The sequence below is a fragment of the Rhea americana genome, unplaced genomic scaffold, assembly GCF_003343005.1.
Source record: "Rhea americana isolate MKP2758 unplaced genomic scaffold, rheAme1 scaffold_103, whole genome shotgun sequence".
Classification (NCBI taxonomy): domain Eukaryota; kingdom Metazoa; phylum Chordata; class Aves; order Rheiformes; family Rheidae; genus Rhea; species Rhea americana.
This window is the reverse complement of record NW_028185073.1, coordinates 1,838,722-1,858,390: the sequence shown is the minus strand read 5'-3', so window position 1 is coordinate 1,858,390 and position 19,669 is coordinate 1,838,722. Positions and strand designations below refer to the sequence as shown.

Genomic DNA, 19,669 nt, shown 5'->3' with positions numbered 1-19,669 from the left:
CTCATCCGGACACCCAGCACCTGAGTACTGCCTCCTTCGAACAGAGCAAAAAACATGCCTTCCTGACCTCCACCACCGGTCAGAAAGCACTCCAGCTTTTCCAGAAGCAGCTTTGGCCAAAGATGGTAGGAGATAAAATTGCCCAATATTCCAGGGAGAGTGACAGTGGMATGCACTGCCCTGATAGGCAGAACTCAAGACTGAATAGTCAAACTCTAGCCAAAAAAGGACTGGGGCATCAACAACAATGGCATTGAAAATATGGAAAAAAAGGGTAAAGGCAAAAGTACTTTTAGACTCTGCTGTGTATGATTTTAGATGTTTTGGCAAAAGAGATATTTGGCACACTTTTTTAAAGAAGCATTTGTTAGGAACATTTAGAGACAAATACTGCTATGAGATTTAAATCATCCTGAAAATACTATTTATGGATAAATGGTATTTGTGCCTGTGTTTTTTATTCACTTTTAAATCACCACAATGTTAACTGTCTTTTCCAGACCATGTGCAAATTCTGAAGACAAATGAAATGTGTTCAAGGAACATAACTTCACTTCTGAAGAAAAGCAACAGAATAATTTATTTATTTTCACTAAAACAGTAATGTAATCAGAAATGATCATCAGTGAAATACCTTCATGGACCTGGGATTTAAAATATTGCTTAAAACTGCATATAGTCAAAACATTTGACTATAAACRACTCAGCATATGGGATGTAGTCTGAGCTTTTTGCTTTTTTTTCAACCATTTATTAGAAAGAAATTTGAATAGCCTTCTAAAAGAATAAAAATCTTTTGGTTACCACTGAGATTAATAGATTACCACTGTAATGTCAAAGAGTTCTCCTCAAAACCACACTACCTGCCTTGCATTTTTCTAGTAGGTGTCTCCCAGATAGCAAGATGCATTTTTCTACTTTTATTTATTTATTTATTTATTTGATCCACAGATTCAAGTTATTAAAATTTACCTGTAATATCCAAACATACTGGCTAGGGCAAAGAACTGCAAATCAGGATTCTTAATTTACCTCTGAAAAGATAGCTTGACATAGGGTGCAGCAGTGACAGTTAWGACAACAGTAAGATAAAAGTCCTCTTCCCCTAATCTAGGAGTCTCAGTATGTCCTCTTCCCCTTCTGCCCACAGTCAAGATGCCTAAGAAACTTCATTTCTGAGACTGGTCTATCCACAAAAGAGGACAGCTTTTTCTGCTTTAAGACATCAGTAGCTAAAACGGTAGAGTTTATATTCTGTTGATCACTTAAGAAGAAAACAGTAATATGTAATTAGTAACGTGTAACTGTCTTATTAATAAAAGGAATATGGTAAAGAACATCATTTGRTACACAATCTAAAAACTGAATGGATAAGATTTGGTTCTATCTCRCATTAGAGAATCTTTTTTTTATTCTCCTTGATCCTTCAGACTGCTTTCTTTATAAAATGGAAAGACATCACAGATCTATTAACATCAAAGAGATCCAAACTGTTGACCTTCCTGCTTGAAGAGTATTGTGCTCTTCTGCCAAGGTTATACTTGAAGGTGTATTTTGCAGGGGAGAATGAGCCATTGATACATGTACTTAAAAATACTCAAAAAYAAACAAAAGAAAATCAAAACAAAAAAAGCCCTCTACACCATGCAAAAGACTTGGCAGATCTCATCAAGAACAGAGAATTAACAGTTGCTAATAAAGGTAACTTTAAACTCTAGCCAAACAAGAGCAGATATTAGAGAGGAGCCATAAAGAATTATTAGTCTACACGTCCRAAAGAAACAAACGCTTTGGTGCATTCCAGAGAAAAGGTGGAATTTCCTGGCTACTGAAAAGTTAAGCAAATCAGGACAGCTAGCTGAGCTTAGAAGTCTGAGAATACTTTGGCTGAGGAGAACTGATATTTTAACGTAAATAAAATTTTCCAATTTTATGCACATTTTTTAACTCTTAAGGATCAAGTTTATGCAGAGTTTTTAGCTGTCATTCAACTGTCTCTATATGACCTATCAGTCATCTAAATTGAGATCAACCATGAAGTGGAATACTCAGCGGCTTTTCTCAATACACCAAATGAACTCCTACTCTGTGTAACTACTGAGCTACTGTCAAATATTGTGCAGCCAAGAAAATTTTTCAAAAGACTTTCTGCCATGGGAAAGTCCCATAAATTTTTCATATACATCTAAAAGCTATCTTTAGCCTACTTGTGTTATCTACATCATTATAGTTATGAGTCTCCAAAGCACTCCCATTTAATAGTAATATTTTTATCAGTCTATAATTCATGGTTAATAACCAACATCAAGCTGTTAAGTTAAATGCATAGCATCAATCTATGAAGAGATGAAGAGATTGATGTTCACTTTACAAATGTGTGTGTGGGGTCAGGAAAAATAAAACAAAAAGATTCTAGTATCTTTTTCTATCACTTTGACTGAAGCTACTTGTAAAAGGTATGAATAATACTTTTTCAATATCATAATCAGAGCCAAATATTTTTGATACATTAGTTAACTTCTAAAATAATTTGTAATAATTCATGAACTTCAATAAAAGCTTCAGACACTAGAAACAAGCATGTATTCCCTTATATGACCAACTTTTGTAAGACTGAAACTGTAAAATTTGCACTTTTGTACTGTATTAATAAAATAGTGCTCATTGCTACAGTTCCTGACATAGGTAAATGGATACAGATATTAGTTTATAAATGTTTGAATGCATTGTAACATAGTTTTAAGAGTTAATTGCTACTTGATGAATAATTATTGCTACAGTCAATCATAAAAAACATTTGTTTCAAGCAGCTAATGTATGTTAATTAAGTAGTCATTGATTAAAAGCTTATTGAATTTTTAAAAGGGATACTATAACTACATCTTTATTTCATACAGTACTTAAATCTTAACAAACATATCTTTAATTACAGATTGATCTTTAAATGCATACTACTAAATAACTCTATGGGAATCTAAATTATTTTCTTACAAGATATTTAATTAAAAGAAAAGGTATATACCACTCATACTATTAAGGAAATTCTTACTCACTTGATTTGAAAAGCTGGACTCAATACAGTAAATACAAAGTCATCTTCTTAATATGTTCAAAAATCATTGTTAGTCACAATCTGCCTCTACTTTTTTTCAGCACAATGCATACATATTTAGATGCTAMAACCTTTAAGTCACTTTCATTAGACCATAGATACTGAAAAAGGTCAGTGGACATGCTTGACTTTTTCATACAAAGCGTGTCTGAAGAMAAGCAATTATTTATAAACAAATAAATAAACTCTAGGATTTTTCACTCATGTTCTTTTGTTATTTAACCTGTGACCTGTAAACCATCAGAAGACACCTTGCAAAACATCGCTTGTCCTTATCTCTCCTGCCCCAGAGCAACACTACACATTGCCATACTGCTGTCAGATATGTGAGTTTCACCATCTGTAACAGCACCATTGTACTATCCCAGAATTATAAAATGGACTTGTCTAAGTGCTTGCCATCATTTTTCATTTCACCTCATAGATTTCAACTACACCAACAGTGTGACAGAAGCTCCAAGAAAACTTTTCTGGAAAGGTACAGATGTAAACAAAACCTGGTGAAACCTGTCTCAAAAATATCTATATTTCTAAATAAGGGAACATAATGAATACCTTATCAGGTCATCCTAGCTCTTTGTAGCTCACTACTACATCTCCAGCAGTGGCAACAGAAGGTACTGTTTGAACATATTAACCAGAAATGATTTTTGAGCCCCATTCTCCTCATATTTCTTAGGGATGTTAGAGAGTATTTTCCTGTTTGACCTTTTAGCATTCATTTATGGACCCATCTTCCATGAATTTTTCAAATTTCTTTTTGAAACGACATATGCTGACTGTTTTCATGACCTGGCATGTTCCAGAGGCCCCCAATATTTTATCTGCTTTAAATGAACCTTAGTACTTCTTGAATGCCCACACCTCTGCTATTATGGCRCTAGTGAACATCAGTTCTGCTTTCACCTTACCCTCCTCCTTCATAATTTTGCAAATCTTAGTCATAATCCCAACACTGCCCCCTACATACTCTTCTTGAAAATGGAACAGTCCCAGTCTTATCCGTCTTTCTTCATGGGGCAGCAGCTCCACTCTCTGGATCACTTCATTTGTCATTTCCCGTATCTTGCCTAATCCCCATATCTTGCCAGTTGTTTCATTCTTGAGATATGTAGATCAGAACTGCATACACTATTCAAGATATATTTTCACTAAGGTCTATATCATACCCCATTACCTCCTTCTTTCCTGCATTACATTTTCCTCAGGTAGAATTATTCACAGATTTAAAAAATAGTTCTGTCTTTTACATAAACAGAAGTCAAATGAATTCCCCTTATCAATCCTGTGTTAACCCAGTATCTTCTGTTTGAAGTTAAAAAAATGCATCCACTCTTAATCGGAATATATTCATATATATACACACACACACACATATATATTAAACTGCTATTTAAGTAGTTTGCTCCAGAGTTATACTATAATTGTCCAGAATTACCRAATGGATTATTGTTAAATCCCTTTCAAATTTAAGTAAAATTCTCCCTAATAATCTTTACCTTCTCTCAAAGAAAACATACATATATAATTTTAAATAAGTCTTTTAATAATAGCTTTTTTATAAACAAAATTGATTTGTCACCTAAGATGATAAAGCATTTTCCCAAGCCTGAATCAATCACTGAATCACAGAATGGTTGAGGTTGGAAGGGACCTCTGGAGATCATCTAGTCCAATCCTCCTGCTCAACCAGGATCATCTAGAGCATGTTGCACTGGATTGCATCCAGGTGGGTTTTGAGTATCTCCAGAGAAAGAGATTCCACAACTTCTCCGCGCAACCTGCTCCAGTGCTCCGTCAGGAAGTTTTTCCTCATACTCAGATGGAACTTCCTGTTTTTCAGTTTGTGCCCACTGCCTCTTGCCCTATCACAAGGCATCATGCAGGAGAATCTGGCCCCATCCTCTTTACACCTCCCCTTCAGGTACTTATCCACAGTGATAAGATCCTCCCTCAATCTTCTCTTCTCCAGGCTAAACAGGCCCAGCTCTTGCAGCCGTTCCTCCTATGAGGGATACTCCACTCCCCTAATCATCTTAGTAGCCCTTTGCTGGACTCAGCTCAGCAGCTGCACCTCTCTTGTATTGGGGACCCCAGAACTGGCCACAGTACTCCAGATGTGGCCTCAATAGGGCTGAGAAGAGGGGAAGGATGCAATGCTTTGCTTATCCCTGTACTTTCTCCAGTTTTTCAACAATTCTTTGAGAACTAAAAATCTGGGCTAAATTTTGATAATGCTTATTAGTCTGACTAATCCCATGCAAATAGGGTTAAAATGCCTTGCTCTTCCCATTCATTCTAGCCTTGCTTATGAAATAAAAAAATTCGTTCACCAAATGTATTGTCATATCTTAACACAAGGACATTTTTCATTAAAACTTTTAATTTATTTTGAAAGTCATTACATTCTAAGATATATAAATGGCAAATGCCATTTTTCTTTGATATATGACCTTACATTCCTCACTGTTAAAACACACGTAATTTCATTAGAAACAGGTGATGAAATGATTACTTCTCTCTTCAAATCCATGCATCATCTGCAAATGTTCTCAATTACTTTAGATGTTTTCCTAAAACATTCATCAAATTATTGGAGGGGAAAGGAAAGGAAAGACCCATGTTGGACTCTCCAGAAAATGACCATATATAATTAACTCTCACTGCCAAAATAAATTTATTATAATTTTCCCTTGCTTCTCCTCCTCCTTCTTTATTTCCCTGTGCCAAGAATCAACAGCAGTACACTCCTGTTTCTATCTATATGTTGCTACTGAAGAGCAAAGCACAGAGAAAGCTTGGAAAATAGACATTATTTAAAAATTAGCTTCCTAAGCACAAATTAGAAGAGAAAGTCTATCCAAGTAAAATTCAAAAGCATCTTGATTTGGAGAGTTTATAACCCAGTGAAATAAATTTTAAAGTTCTGTTAAATTGTCTTCCTGAACAGCAGTCTTAGTGGGAAAAGGCTCTCAAAAATCCTTTTTAGCATGAAACTTGAGAATATGAAGATACTTCAGTAGCAATAAAATCAGAATTAGAAGACAGATATTCTTCAACAAAAACTCTCTCTTTAGGAAGTAGGACAGTAGGACAGCAACTATTCACAAATAATTATAACCTCCTGACAAGCTGTTCTCAATTTCCTAATTAACAAAAGACTGAGCAATTTAGGCTCAGCTACTACACAGCACTTTTGATGACCCTAATCACATCAGATTTTCCAATATTTGTTTTTCGATATACTATTTTTTCTTTGCTTTAATTTTTTTTCTGTCTCCTTGAATAACATTTTCAGTGCAGGAAGACTCTATTTCATTGTACGTATCTGTATTCATTTTCACAGGTTCATATTTTGTTCATAGCAAAAAATAAAGGTACTGTCTTAAATATCAATTCACAATTATTCCTATCACGATCCTCATTTACAGTATGGTATGCATCATGAAGTTCTGTTAATTACTGTTATTTCACACAGTAAGCTTATGTCCAAAATGCTGTCTGCAATCACTTCCCAGTACTTCTTATAAACTAGAAGGATCATTTTCCACATGCACATTCACCTTTAACGAGTCATTTCAAGTTGAATTATATAGTCTCTTCAATTTGTACCAAATTAATTACTTTCTCATCAACTGACATTACCATACTATATTCATTCTTCTCGTAATATTTACACTGCAATCTTTTACATAGTCAGTGAAAGCAAAAGTGGTGATTTATACACATTACATTTACACCTCTTTTATTAGTAATTTAAAATCAAGATGCAACTTACTCTACACTTTACTACTTCTAAAAGAACAAGACAGGTAAATTAATTTAGTTTGCAGCACCAAAAAGATCATAAAAATTTATGAATGTTCATAAAAATTTGAGAGGATGATATTAGAAAAGAACCAGTTTATCAGCATTTGTCTAACTCGTTTGAGTAAATATGGTTTCAAGCAGATGCTATTTAAGATAATAAGATCTTAAATATAATAATCTTGGGTGAAGGGTGTTTCCTGAATGATGGAGGGAGAACAAGATTGGATGGCAGTTTTTCTGTATACTTTCAGATACTAYGTGATTTGCTAAGACTGGAGACAGAAGTTCACTGCAGAAATGCATGCCATTATTGAAGATATTATCTCCAATTCAGCTACTGAGGAGTAAACCTCAGATAAGAAATCTAAATCACCACAGTAGTAGGTTTAGGTTTTTTTCTTTTTTTGCTGTGTGAATACAACCTAAGAAATATCAAGAATTCTATGCTGGCTTTTTTCGCTTTCTTTTCCCCAAGAATTTGTCCTATATAAAGGCTCTGATTTACATCTACTAAACTTTTAAAGTATGTAGAAATGTTCTTAAGCACTCTATCAGCCAAAGACACATTGGAATTATTATGCCAGTTCTGACAAGGAAAAACTCAAACTACGTATACTTTCATCCGCCAAGGGTCATTACTGATGCTACAGGGAATTGCACAGAGTGAGCTAGTTACCCACACTGAGGTTTTTCTGCATACATTTTCTGTAAACAGCTGGCTTTCATCTAAATGATGTGGTTTTGCCCACTGCTTCTCCCCCATTAAAATATATCTTCCTTATCTAGATTTCTTGTGGTCTGCAAGAGACCTTGGGTCTCCTGACTCTTGTTTTGTGTGACCTTCACAAAATCCCCCAAAGGTGGGCTTTTTAGGCCAAAATCAAAATAATTGCTCCTATAATCAGGCAGAGGCTATATTGCCAGGGCTCAAAGGCTTCTGAGTCCTGATTCATGAGCTTAGGACTCAGCTCTGTTCAGTTCTCTGCTTTTGGGAGGTAGGGGCCAGAAACTACATAAATTAACAGCAGCTGTGAAAACTGACAAGGCAGTAATCTTCACTATTGCAGTGATAAACTCACAAAAATGCTCAGGAAAATTTTCTGCAGCTGCTATTCAGTTTATTCAGTACTTCAAGGCCCTGGTAAGCAACACTTAATTCTGAATATACAATTTACAAAATACACAAGAATCCTCTGTTCATACTAAATTTTGAAATGCTTTAGTGTTTCCTGATTTAGACACAAGCCAAACACCTTTTTAAAATTAGTTGAATTAGAAAAATATATATTTCTCAACCAGCCCTCAATTTAGTTATCAGTACTTGATAGCTTACAGGAAGTTAAACAGATATTCTGGTAATTATGGCTTCTCAAGGAACTACATTATTCAAATTTGTTCTTAAGGGCTTGATAAATTAGAGGTTAATAAATACTGTTTATGCAAATACCTGTATTATCTGTAGTTTTTGTGACTGAGTCACTACTTTTAGAACAATCACATAATATTTTCATTTCCCATGATTCTCCTGTCTGATATATATTTCAAAGCCTTCACTTTGGTATAGAGAAAAATTAATACATCCAGAATGGTTTCTTACAACAGGCTGTTCTGCTTCTGTCTAAGAATAAAACTTTTGAGAACTGATGGGTGATTTACTTGATGTATTTTAATGGCAGACTTAACAAGCACAATATAAAATTACTGTCATARTACTATAAAGCACTTTTTATAAAATCAACTGGAAAATGTCCCAGGGTTGAACTATAAAGAGCATATAAAAACTCTTTAAAAAAAGAGTATAAAACAAGACTGAAAGCATTTTTTTCAGAAAAGGCAGACAACAGTACATATTTAAGCTTTCTTGCAGTGATCTCATCACTAGCATTAAATGAAATAGCAATGTAAACAAAGGGGTATATTTTACACAGAATGTGTGCTATCATTATTAAAATACRAAGATTGATGATACTGAAAAAAATGACCTACAAAAAATAGACAATTTTAATGTTACTGCCTATAACTGAAAGCAGTAATTTAGGTAATCTCTTTACGAGGTCAGAGTTTAAATCTAAATGTAGTATAACAGATATTTAGTTAGTTACCACAAAACATACACACATACAAAAAAGTTTGTCATTTCCACATCTGACTTGCCTGCACATAGGACTTGCAAGACTATTCTGGAATAGTATTTTTAGTATAAACTCTCTATGTTCAGTTGCAAGATTTACATAGAGAAATTACTGTAGGGTAGTTACTTCAGAAAATCTATTTTGGTTAATTTACCATTGTATAGAAGTTCTAGGAAAAAAGTTTGAATGCAGATTGTATGAATGGGTTTCACCTTGTCAAAGAACATCAAATATTTTTAAAGGGGAGGACTGGTTTTAGCTGGGAAAAAAAAAAGATGTCCTTTCAAAAAGAGAATCAAAAAACCAAACAGAATGAGAGGAAAAAAAAGAAAAAAGGAAAATAGCCTCTTTGTTCTTGATTTCATCAACTCTAAACTACACTCTAAGACCTTGTTTAGACAAGAATTTGTCTTCCATTTCATCTCAATCACTTGAACATTTGTTAAAAGTAGTCATTGTCTTCTCAGCATTAATTTTAGCCATTCCAGATTCCGGTCTAGAAAAGACCTAAAGACGCTTCTGTCAGGCAGCTTGATGCTYTCTGGCACGTATGCAACAGAAGCCAGAAAGTAAACTAAGCACTATTCATWGTCCAAAAAAATTATGCATGGGAGCAATATATAAGAAATACATTGTTTATGGTTAGTGTTTCTGTTTGCCTTTTTATACTCAGCTGCAACCACTCTTACTGAGTGAAAAAAGAACTGTGGCTTCTCTTCAAACACAACATCCCAAAATAAGCAGCATAAGCAAAATATCAGAACAGAAGCTATGTAACCAAAAATGAACAAAAAGAATTAAACAAACTGACTGGAAAGCAGCAGGGCATATAGAAGAGCTAGTTACCAGGCTTTTCTTTAATGGGAAGAGAGGGCAGGGTATGCATTGCAAGAATTTGATAAAATTGCTACAAAGTAGGAAGGCACAATGCCTGCAGACAATATTTAATTTCACTAATACAACTTAAACTCTTGTCTCAGTGGATACACAGTTTTGTTTTAATCCAATTGCTATTTACACGACTGAGATTAAGGTGGCCAATGATAAATGCTATCAATTAGCAGGCTCTCCCTCCACAAAAAGGCTAAACTAACATTTCTTTTCCTCATAAATTACACAATCTCCAGGCATAATAAGTATGGAAAATGTTAATATTAAAAATAAACAAATATAACCCCAAAATAAATGAAGTCAACTCAACAAGAAATATTCCTCCGAGATTCTTCACTTATTACACTTACAAATAACACTTTGGTTTACTTTAAATAAAAGGCACAACAGTAAAAATAAATTTGCTGCCTTTCAATCTTGTTTGCTTTGCCATTTATATTCATATATTTAAGTATTTATACTTACATGTATACCTATATTAATATATGCATATTAATTCCTTGACAATCATAGTTTCTTTCTTTAGTCTCCTGGGTTAAGTAAGTGACAGAGGAGTAAGTTATATGGCAATCAGCACTGTATTTGTTCAGATTTTAAATACAATGATACCATCAAATCTGACTTTACAGGATACATCACAGTAGCATTCAGCTATTCTAAGCCTCTTTAGTTTACATTCAGTGTTTCACAAACTTTTTAGTTGAAATTGAAACTAAGTCAGTGCAAATTAAGAAAATCTGGAGTTATTTTTCTCTCTTTTCATATTCAGCTCTTAATAAGCAAAACAACAGAGGATTAAAAAGACTTATAGAAATATACTTTTCAAAACTCTACCTAACTAAGCAGCATTTTTAAATGATGAAGCTAGCAACTGCATTTCTGTCACTAGGAAATAAGTTACACTGTTCAGCTCAGTTCTTCCCTAAGGAAAGTTGKAAAGAGTAAAATAAGAGGAGACATCTGCTCTATTATTTCTTAGCACAATTGTCTGCTTATTCACTATTCTTGAATGTTTTAACAGAGACCATGACCTACAATCTTGGCTAATATACAGCATGAATGAATTTGTTTTAAATAATTTTGRTATCTCTTAAAGAAAAGAATATCAAAAGAAATTATTCCACTATACTTTAGTTCCAAAATTCTAGCAATATTTCTCATCTTTTCATTAGTTGAAATAATTATCTTTTAATTATTTGGTTAAATAAAATATTTATCAACATTTTGAAGTGGTCATTTTCTTTTTTTTATTGGCCAATAACAACAATATACAAGTACTCTACTAAATAATAGCCATAGTTGATACTGCAATGCTACAAACCTCTCCAAGGAAGGTATGTTAATGTATTTTCCTTTGTCTGGCTCTCCTCTAACCCCAAAACCCTAGCTRGTGGTGCCTAATAACCACAAGAACATCTAAAAAAATCAGAGAGGATTAATTTTTGTCAGTTCCTCTGGCACAACACTGAGTTAATTTGTAATCTGCAAATTTGTGAAAAGATCATCAGTGGGTGTTTGGGATGAAGGGCTTCCTATTCACTACACGCTAAACGCATTCATGGCATATTACCTATCTAATATAACCATGGGAAAATATTAATGATCACAATGGGAAAATATTAATGATCACAAAACACAATAGTATGGTCTAAATTAGTGTCTAAAAGAGGAAATCAACGAGAGGTCATTATTTTGTTATCTTGAAGAGGTGTCTGCATGGTCCTCTAGTTGGGATAATACACTGACCCTGTAAAGAATATGAGTATTTAGAACCTATGTCTAAAACCAGAAGTTATTCACTACTAGTATTTATTAAAACATCAATTTTAGTCTGGGATAATACACTGACCCAGTAAAGAATATGAGTATTTAGTACCTATGTCTAAAACCAGAAGTTAYTCACTACTAGTATTTATTAAAACATCAATTTTAGTCTTTCTTATTTCCTAATGTAAATCTTTTAAAATGTAAACTACTGTCCAGGCTGGTTTCACTGGAACACAACAGTTTTGGAAAAAGCAAATCTCTCTTAAAATCAATACTGGGTGATTTTTATAGAACAGCCAATTTTATAGTGAATCATATGCAGCCTTCAAAAAATGATACTCCCTTCCCCCCAAGAGAAGAATGATGAAAGACTGAAGTTTCTGTTTACAGCTGAAAACTAACATGATTAAGGAAATTAGGATCTTCTCTCATGAGTACAGAATTAATGAGCAAGTCACTGCTGTTAGATTGCCTTTTTACAAGTTGTTACTGGATTGGGGTTACCAAATCAAAAAAACTTTCACTACTAGCCCACAGCAGGTTGGATATTTCMATTATCTTAAGCAGAAAAGGTATAATAGATTCTAAAATCTGTCTGCTAAGGATAAAATTTACTTTTAAAATAGATGATATTTTAAAACTGCAGAAACATCCAGCATTTGGGCCCATATCCCAGTTAATTACTTGCTGGCTAAAGTGTTAAAATATCCTTGGCTTCACCTTAGACACAACTATCCCAGCTGGTCATTATCTTCCTGGAAAGAAGCCAAATATTCTGAACTGTCAGTACTCCACAAACATGTATTTTCTGTACACTTCTGGTTTTGTTTTTTTTTTCCCTCCCCCATTTACTTCACTTGCATAGTGCTCCATTTAAAACAAGAAAGTCTTACTATAGTTGGAAAGTGGAAAGACTTTATATCTGATTTACAGGTGTAACCTAGTATGCCTGCAGTGCACAATATAAGGAACTCTTTAAGTGTGCCTTTCTGACTACTACTGACTACTCCAATCTTACCTATGACAGTTTTATTCTTGTGGGTTCTCACTTAACTAATCTTCTCCTTTGTTTTACATAGATGTGTAGAAAAACACAGAAGTCTTTGAGAGTCAGAGCTAGAACAAAGTTATTGATTGTTGATTTATCTCTAGAGACTCAGGAAGACACAACAGGAAAATATCCCAGAATCAAGTGAACTGAACAGCTTGTAGCAAACCTGCAGGTCAACAGGTGGAAAGCAAATGGCTTTTCTCATTTGCACATTACTTCTCAAAAAAACACAGGACAGCTGGGAGAAAGAACATATGTAAACAAGATAGACCTAATGATTTCCTAATTAAAAAGAAGATACTATCTTCCCATTAATAGGTAAGCTAATTGACCAAAACCCAACAGTTTCCCCCCAACCAGAAGTGAACATAGATGCCTTTCCTCACTGAATCCTCACACATTGAGGCCAGCCACTAAGTTGTCAGTTCTGCTTGATTTGTTTGAATACTGTACACCACGACAGCTGTCGGAAATAATACATTAGAACAGCTGTTGTAGCAGTTACAAAGGGCCTGGAATTTTAATTGGATCCAAAATTATTTTGCGGGGGGGAGGGGAGAGGGAAGAAAGGAGGGGGAGTTGTTTGCTTTTTTGACCAAACTTAAGAAAGAAATATTTGAGCATTTAAAGAAGTTTCTAAGAGATATAATTAATGTTTGGTAAGCAAAGTTGGGCTTTGTTTTGACTGCAGAAGTTGGTGACAATAGTCTCCACCAACAAATAAACAAAAACAAGGGTAGGAACCATTAGCTGTTTAAGGAAAGGGGCATTAAGAGGAAAATGGTAAGGAAGCTGCGTAAATAATCCCATTCAAATACTGGCTGTGATCCAGATAGGACCTCAYAGTGTTTTAAGACTTAGTCAAAAGAAAACTCATTCAGAGACTTTTAGTAACTGCCAGCTGAAAACAAAAGTGTTCATCATGGCCAAGACCTCAGCACAAATGAATAATGAGCTTACTTTCAGCATCAGCACAGAGTAGCAAGCACAGGATCACCACCACTAGCCTGACTACGTGCATCATCCGACAGCTTGGCACCAGCATGCTTTAGCAGCCTCGTTCTCACGGGCTTAGAAGCCACTGCGAGTCTGTCCCGTCTGAAATTTTGGATGAAATATTTTCAGAGCCTGTAGAACAGATAAGAGAAAGAAAGAGAGAAATATGGTTAGCAGGAGTAGGGAAGAGATTTTCTTTATAAACATTCACAATTTAAGGCAAAATAGTTTTAAAAGAAGAAAAGAAAAGAGATCGTGATTCATTTCATGCCACTGGCCTATTTTGGAAGATGCAAGGTAACATAGATGTTCGCACTGCTCAAATGTAATCCCCAGTAAATTTTTTCTACCATAATCAAGTATCTATCACACTCTAAATCTTGTCTTTGGTATTCAACAGCACCTTTTGAATCACAGAAACTATCATTTTTAATGAAGTATGAATATAACACAATGCTGGAATACTCATGATGTAAGAAGGGCTTTGAAGCAGATTCAACACTCAGAAGAAAAAGTTCACTTGTAAGAAGCATACTGGGAGCTGACGCCCTGACAGATGTCAGGGTAGGAATAAAGGGCTACATGTGCTTCTTAAAATATATGCTTCTTACAGTATTCTTAAAGACAGACTTGCAATGCCAGCTTATTGCTTTCTATGTTAATACCTCAGAACTCATCTAATTTTGGTTCAACAACTCCCAAAGGTTAAAATTTCTGTTTTGATTACCTCTACACATCTGAATTATACCTAAGAAAAAAGAAATTCRACCTGGAATAAAGGGCTCAGATATGGTTTCAATCTATCTTGTTTACTATGAAACACAAATTAATATAATATATTCTGAGCACTACAGCTCAAGTACCTGCTTTTAAAAAGCAGTGTGTCTGACTCTTGTCTAAATTTACTACACCTGAGTAATATTAGAAATAAAAAAATATAAAAATGCTTCTCCCTCTCATAGAATATACTAGAGATATCCCAAAATGGACAGCTAGTGTCAGTAAAATAACACTGAGATTTAGTTGTGCTTTTCTAAGGAACAGTAACATAAACTTTGGCAGGTCTCAAATCCAGCTTTATCACAATAAGGAAAACAGATACCATCTTTTTCATTACCACGCATGAGAGGTTTCTATGCAGTGAAGATAAAAACCAAAAGGGAGGAGAAAGAATTATACCAATTATCATTCCACTAGATGGATCTTACAGATTTGTGGGTGGTATAAAGAGCCCATTTTAAAGTACAGTGCTAAGCTCAAAGATTCTACTCAAGGAAGAAGAAAACACATGAGCAGCTGCTAGAAATCCACTGCTGTTATCAATCTATTTTGTAAAATGATCTCTTGAAGCAGCTCTGCCATCAAAAAACACAAATCTAAGAAATCCTCATAGACAAAGTGCTGAGGGCACCAGTTCCCCCCCACCCCACCCCCCTGCAATCACTACCATCTTCATGCTGGCATTTCAAATGACAGCAAAGTCCATGAGACATCAGTACTGTCGGACTCAATTTGTGTCTGTGCAAGCGTATCAGAGCCAACTGGTACACAGTGATTCCAGTGCTATCACAAAGATGGAGATGTATGAAATGCACTTTTAAGGAAGAGGTGATTTTCATTTTGCTTCTGCTAGACTGCAGCAGTTAGAAGGGAGCCCCTTGTATGATCACATAAACAGTCTAGCTGAAGTATATGCGTGCACACAGCAGAAATATGATGGGTTTAGGATGACTTGAGTCTGTGCCATAAATTGCTGCCTTTGGCAGGGAAGGAAGTGGAAAGGAAATAACACTAATAATTAATAAGGGCGAGCAATGGAAGAATAAAGGTGACCACAAAGATGTACGCTTTACATCAGTGTTTTTTAACAAGGCACTAAAGGTTATTTTCACACATTCCACACACTCAAACCAAAATATTAAATGTGATAGCTAAGAGAAAAATAACTATTGCTTGGAAAAAACAGAATTTTAAACATCTCACTATCCTGATATACGAACACGCCTTTATCATCTACAGCCTGTCTGCAAATGCAGAGATGGATCACCAAACCTGACAAATAAAAGCTTGAGAAGAAAGAGGAGTGGGATAAATACACTAATAAGTTTTCCAAGAAACATTTTTCCTTTTGCTTTCTCTCTTCAGCTATTCATCCCTCTGTAGTCAACTGCCAGTATGTTAGGCCAAGTTAGCACAAGTACTGTAAAGAAGGCAGAAAGGATCCTTTTTCTTTGAACTAAGTTGAAAGTATATTTTTAGTGAAGTCATGCAGATGATGAGTTGATAACACTAGAAAGAAACAAATCAGGCAGGTGCTGTCAAGTTTCTCTATACAACTCTGCCTCATCTGTGACCTGTAATAACCCTGAGCCTCAGCTTGGGACCCTGCCACAGAGAACTGTATCAAACTTCAAACTAATAAACATTTGTTATGTAGGAATGCATCTGGCTTACTTGTGAAAACTAATATGGAGACACACTACCTTAAAAGAACTAAATGTAATTATCACACAAATATTATCTTCCAATTCAAATCAGCTTCATATTCCCAAAGCAAAAAGTTCATCTAATGGGGTATTAGTTGTAATGTAGTATTAATTTTTAAAATAAAAATTACTTTATTCCCTTTTCCCTTTCAATCTCTCTCCTGACAATGGTTTGCCCAAGAAGAACATCTGAGAGGTGGTATCAGTGACAGTGAAAACATAAGCAGGAGTTGCAGTATGGGGTTATACTAGTCTTTTGTAGAAGCCAACATCTGTCTAGCAGAATGCATCTACAGAGAGGTGCTTTCTTAGCTGCCCAGCTGAAATATCTGCCCCGCACCAGGGGCTGCTGCTGAAAGATGGAGCTTCCTCCACAGAAAACTGACCGTAACCACTATGGTGGGATCCACAGCTACTCTGCGATAACTCTCTGTGTGATGCTTTAGTAGAGAGCGTTTTCATTTTAGGTTAACTACTATGTAAACTCTGCACTACATCACTCATAATGACTTCTACTTTAAGTACTGCGTCTCCACAAAATCCACTTCCGAATGATTGGTTCTGCAACAGGTATTTCAGTGTCTTTCCCCAGACAAACAGCTAACATGAGGGTGAAAAACAGAGGGTCAGATTAGGTAATCTATGTGCATGTAAGTATATGGATGAGGTGAGAGAACAGATGTTCCCTTGTCAGTGATACCTATCGATGAGGACCAACAGAGGTGCTCTCCTGGACTGTTCAAGGGGCAGCCACAACAGCATTCTCCTCAATTAGGACAAGGCAGAAAACAGCTCCTGAGCAGCGGCGCAGACACCCACTCTCCYCAGATAAACCGAGAAACCGAGATCGGCTGAGCTGAACCATCTGAACACTGAACTACTTCACTACAGTCTTTTTACTTAATATCAACAATAATCTCTCAAGTGTTAACTGCATATTCAGGAGGAATTCTCCAAGGAGATTACATTTACAGAAAACGCTTCCCTGGCAACAAATCTCCAAAGGAGGGGGAAAAATATATATTTTTATTTATTTTTGTTTGCTTGTTTTCTCAGGTGAACATATAAATGTAAACACCTGAAAACTCAAAGAAATTTAGCATGGGAGGGAAAAGTTCTCAGAAGAGATTTGAACACAGACAGATGTAGAAAGCCACATGGAAAACCAGTTTAAGACTGGATGAAGTATAATATTTTGGAATTTGGAAGTTTGAAGATATGGGAGCTTGTCTGGACTGTTACATAAATCAGACTGAGAGTTCAACTTTCTAAAGCTTTAAAGTGTTCAGAGAAAAAATGTGTTGACACTGAACTACTACGCTTCCTTCATCACACCCACCCATTACATCCACTCCCTAGCCACAGATTCCTAAAACCACACATATGCAAGTAAAAAGATACAAACAAGAAGTCTGAAACAGTACTGGAACTGAATCTAGGAAGAAGTGCCAATAACTTCAAATCTATACATATCAACCAAAATCTTTCCTTAGAAGAAAATAAACAGATTTCATAGACAAATCTTGTCTACAAATATATGAGTGACAACTGAGTCATTACTAGAAGGGAAGGAAAAAAAATGTGCAAAATCAGTTGTCATAAAATACTTAACCACTCCAAAATCAGAAGCACATATTGGTAAAACAAAGTCTTTTAAAGGGAACTACATGTGTTTCCAAAGCAACAGGTGAAGCTGTCAGAAGTCCCACACTGAGTTTGCTCTTTTATGAAGTAAACAGTTAAAAGTCTTTGTTCTGTTTTTTCTTAAAAAAAACCACCAACACATGTTTACAGGAAGTTAGGACAGCTATGTTGAGAGTGCCAGAGCTTAGACTGCCAGTCTCTAGATAACACCTTAATGCTCCTCTACCATTCCTGAATTTCCCTTTTACATTCAGTCTAACATGACTGAATATACATCCTAGAACACTAGCCTTCAGATCTACAGCAGGCCTTTGAACTACATCACTATAAAAGGATTATTGCAGCAAACTCTAGAATTTTGCTCAGATTAAGCAATTTTTAAATATATATATATATATATATATATATTCAATCTGATTTTCCTTTGTTATTCTATTTTGGATAGCAACAAGGACTCTTCTGCTACTCTGTGGAACAGAAAATAGGTTTTCAATAAATGAAGAAATGAATAAATAAAATAAATTCAGTGAATAAACAAATTCAATGACAAAAATGGATCGGAAGAACACATCTTAGGATTTATCTTTTATTCAAAAAGTTTGGAAGTTCTTTTTGTTTTACTTAAAGAAAAATTGATGTTTATATGTAATTTCAAAATATATAAAAATCCTCATCTCTTTTAATCTTTATATAGCTTCCTTCATGTTCTAAATTACCAGCTATATATTGCAAGATCAATTTGTAAGATGTCACATATCTTAACATTTACAAAGCTTTGACATCTTAGTCACTTCTGGATATAAGAATTTAACATTTCCTTTTTCGTCTTCACAAACAGTTCACTAGAGTATTCTGCATTCTTAACTCTATGCCTCCCAGATAATCAGTCAAGAGAAAGTACTGTGTTTGAACCTATACTGAGAATGTAAACAATGTTACAAAGCCACAGACAACAGGGTGAGAGACCAACTGAAACACCTCCTACAAAGACTGTCTTCTGCAGAGGTTAGGTTATTCACACAATCTTCCATAATATATTTTGTAGACTAGTGTGATGTCTTATGCTGAATAGTGTTACTTGATTCAAGTCACAGAATCACAGAATGGTTGAGGTTGGAAGGGACCTCTGGAGATCATCTAGTCCAACCCCCTGCTCAACCAGGGTCACCAAAAGCATGTTAGACAGGAGCCCGTCCAGGTGGGCTTTGAATATCTCCAGAGAAGGAGATTCCACAACCTCTCTGGGCAATCTGTTCCAGTGCTATCCTGGCTGAAACCAGTGGAAATTCTAGCACTGACTTCATGTGGGTCAGGGTTATATATTTTATTTTCAGTAAATGAGCACATCTATCAAAAGAAAGGAAGCTTGCCTGACAAACACAAAATCTGGCAATCTAGGGTTTGGCTCCTGTCATCCTATAGCCACATAAATCACTTCGCATGTGGTTACTCTGAAATAATCCAGCTCTAACTTTACTCATAAAAGTAAGTAAAGAAATCAAACTGTGTGCCCTTGTTGAAAAAAGAACAAGTAAGATGGGGGAGGAGGAAAAAAAGAAAGAAAAAGAAAAAAAGAAAGAAAAGAAAAAATAAGAGAATCAAACTTAAAGAAAAGGAGCTAAAATAAGTATGTTAGCTAATGTTCATTATTAAAGTCACTCTCCAAAAAATGAAGAGGGAGGAATAGATTGAAATCCACAGTAACTTCTGTAGAACATCTACTTCTCTGCATTGATAAAAAGTAAGCACTACCCTAGAAAATAGTAAATTAACTTTGATC

The 19,669-nt window shown here is 35.1% G+C and overlaps 1 protein-coding gene across 5 annotated transcripts in view; it reads right to left on the bottom strand.

Annotated features, from left to right (window-relative positions):
• The window catches only part of PTPRD (protein tyrosine phosphatase receptor type D), a 276,887-nt gene extending 262,999 nt beyond the window's left edge, over positions 1-13,888 (bottom strand). For all 5 annotated transcript variants that reach the window (XM_085307099.1, XM_085307065.1, XM_085307073.1 and 2 more), the window contains exon 1: positions 13,724-13,888. In XM_085307099.1, coding sequence (XP_085163225.1) covers positions 13,724-13,808 — 85 coding nt within the window. In that variant the 5' untranslated portion in view covers positions 13,809-13,888. The remainder of the gene's footprint in view (positions 1-13,723) is intronic.
• Between the last annotated feature and the right edge of the window lie 5,781 nt (positions 13,889-19,669).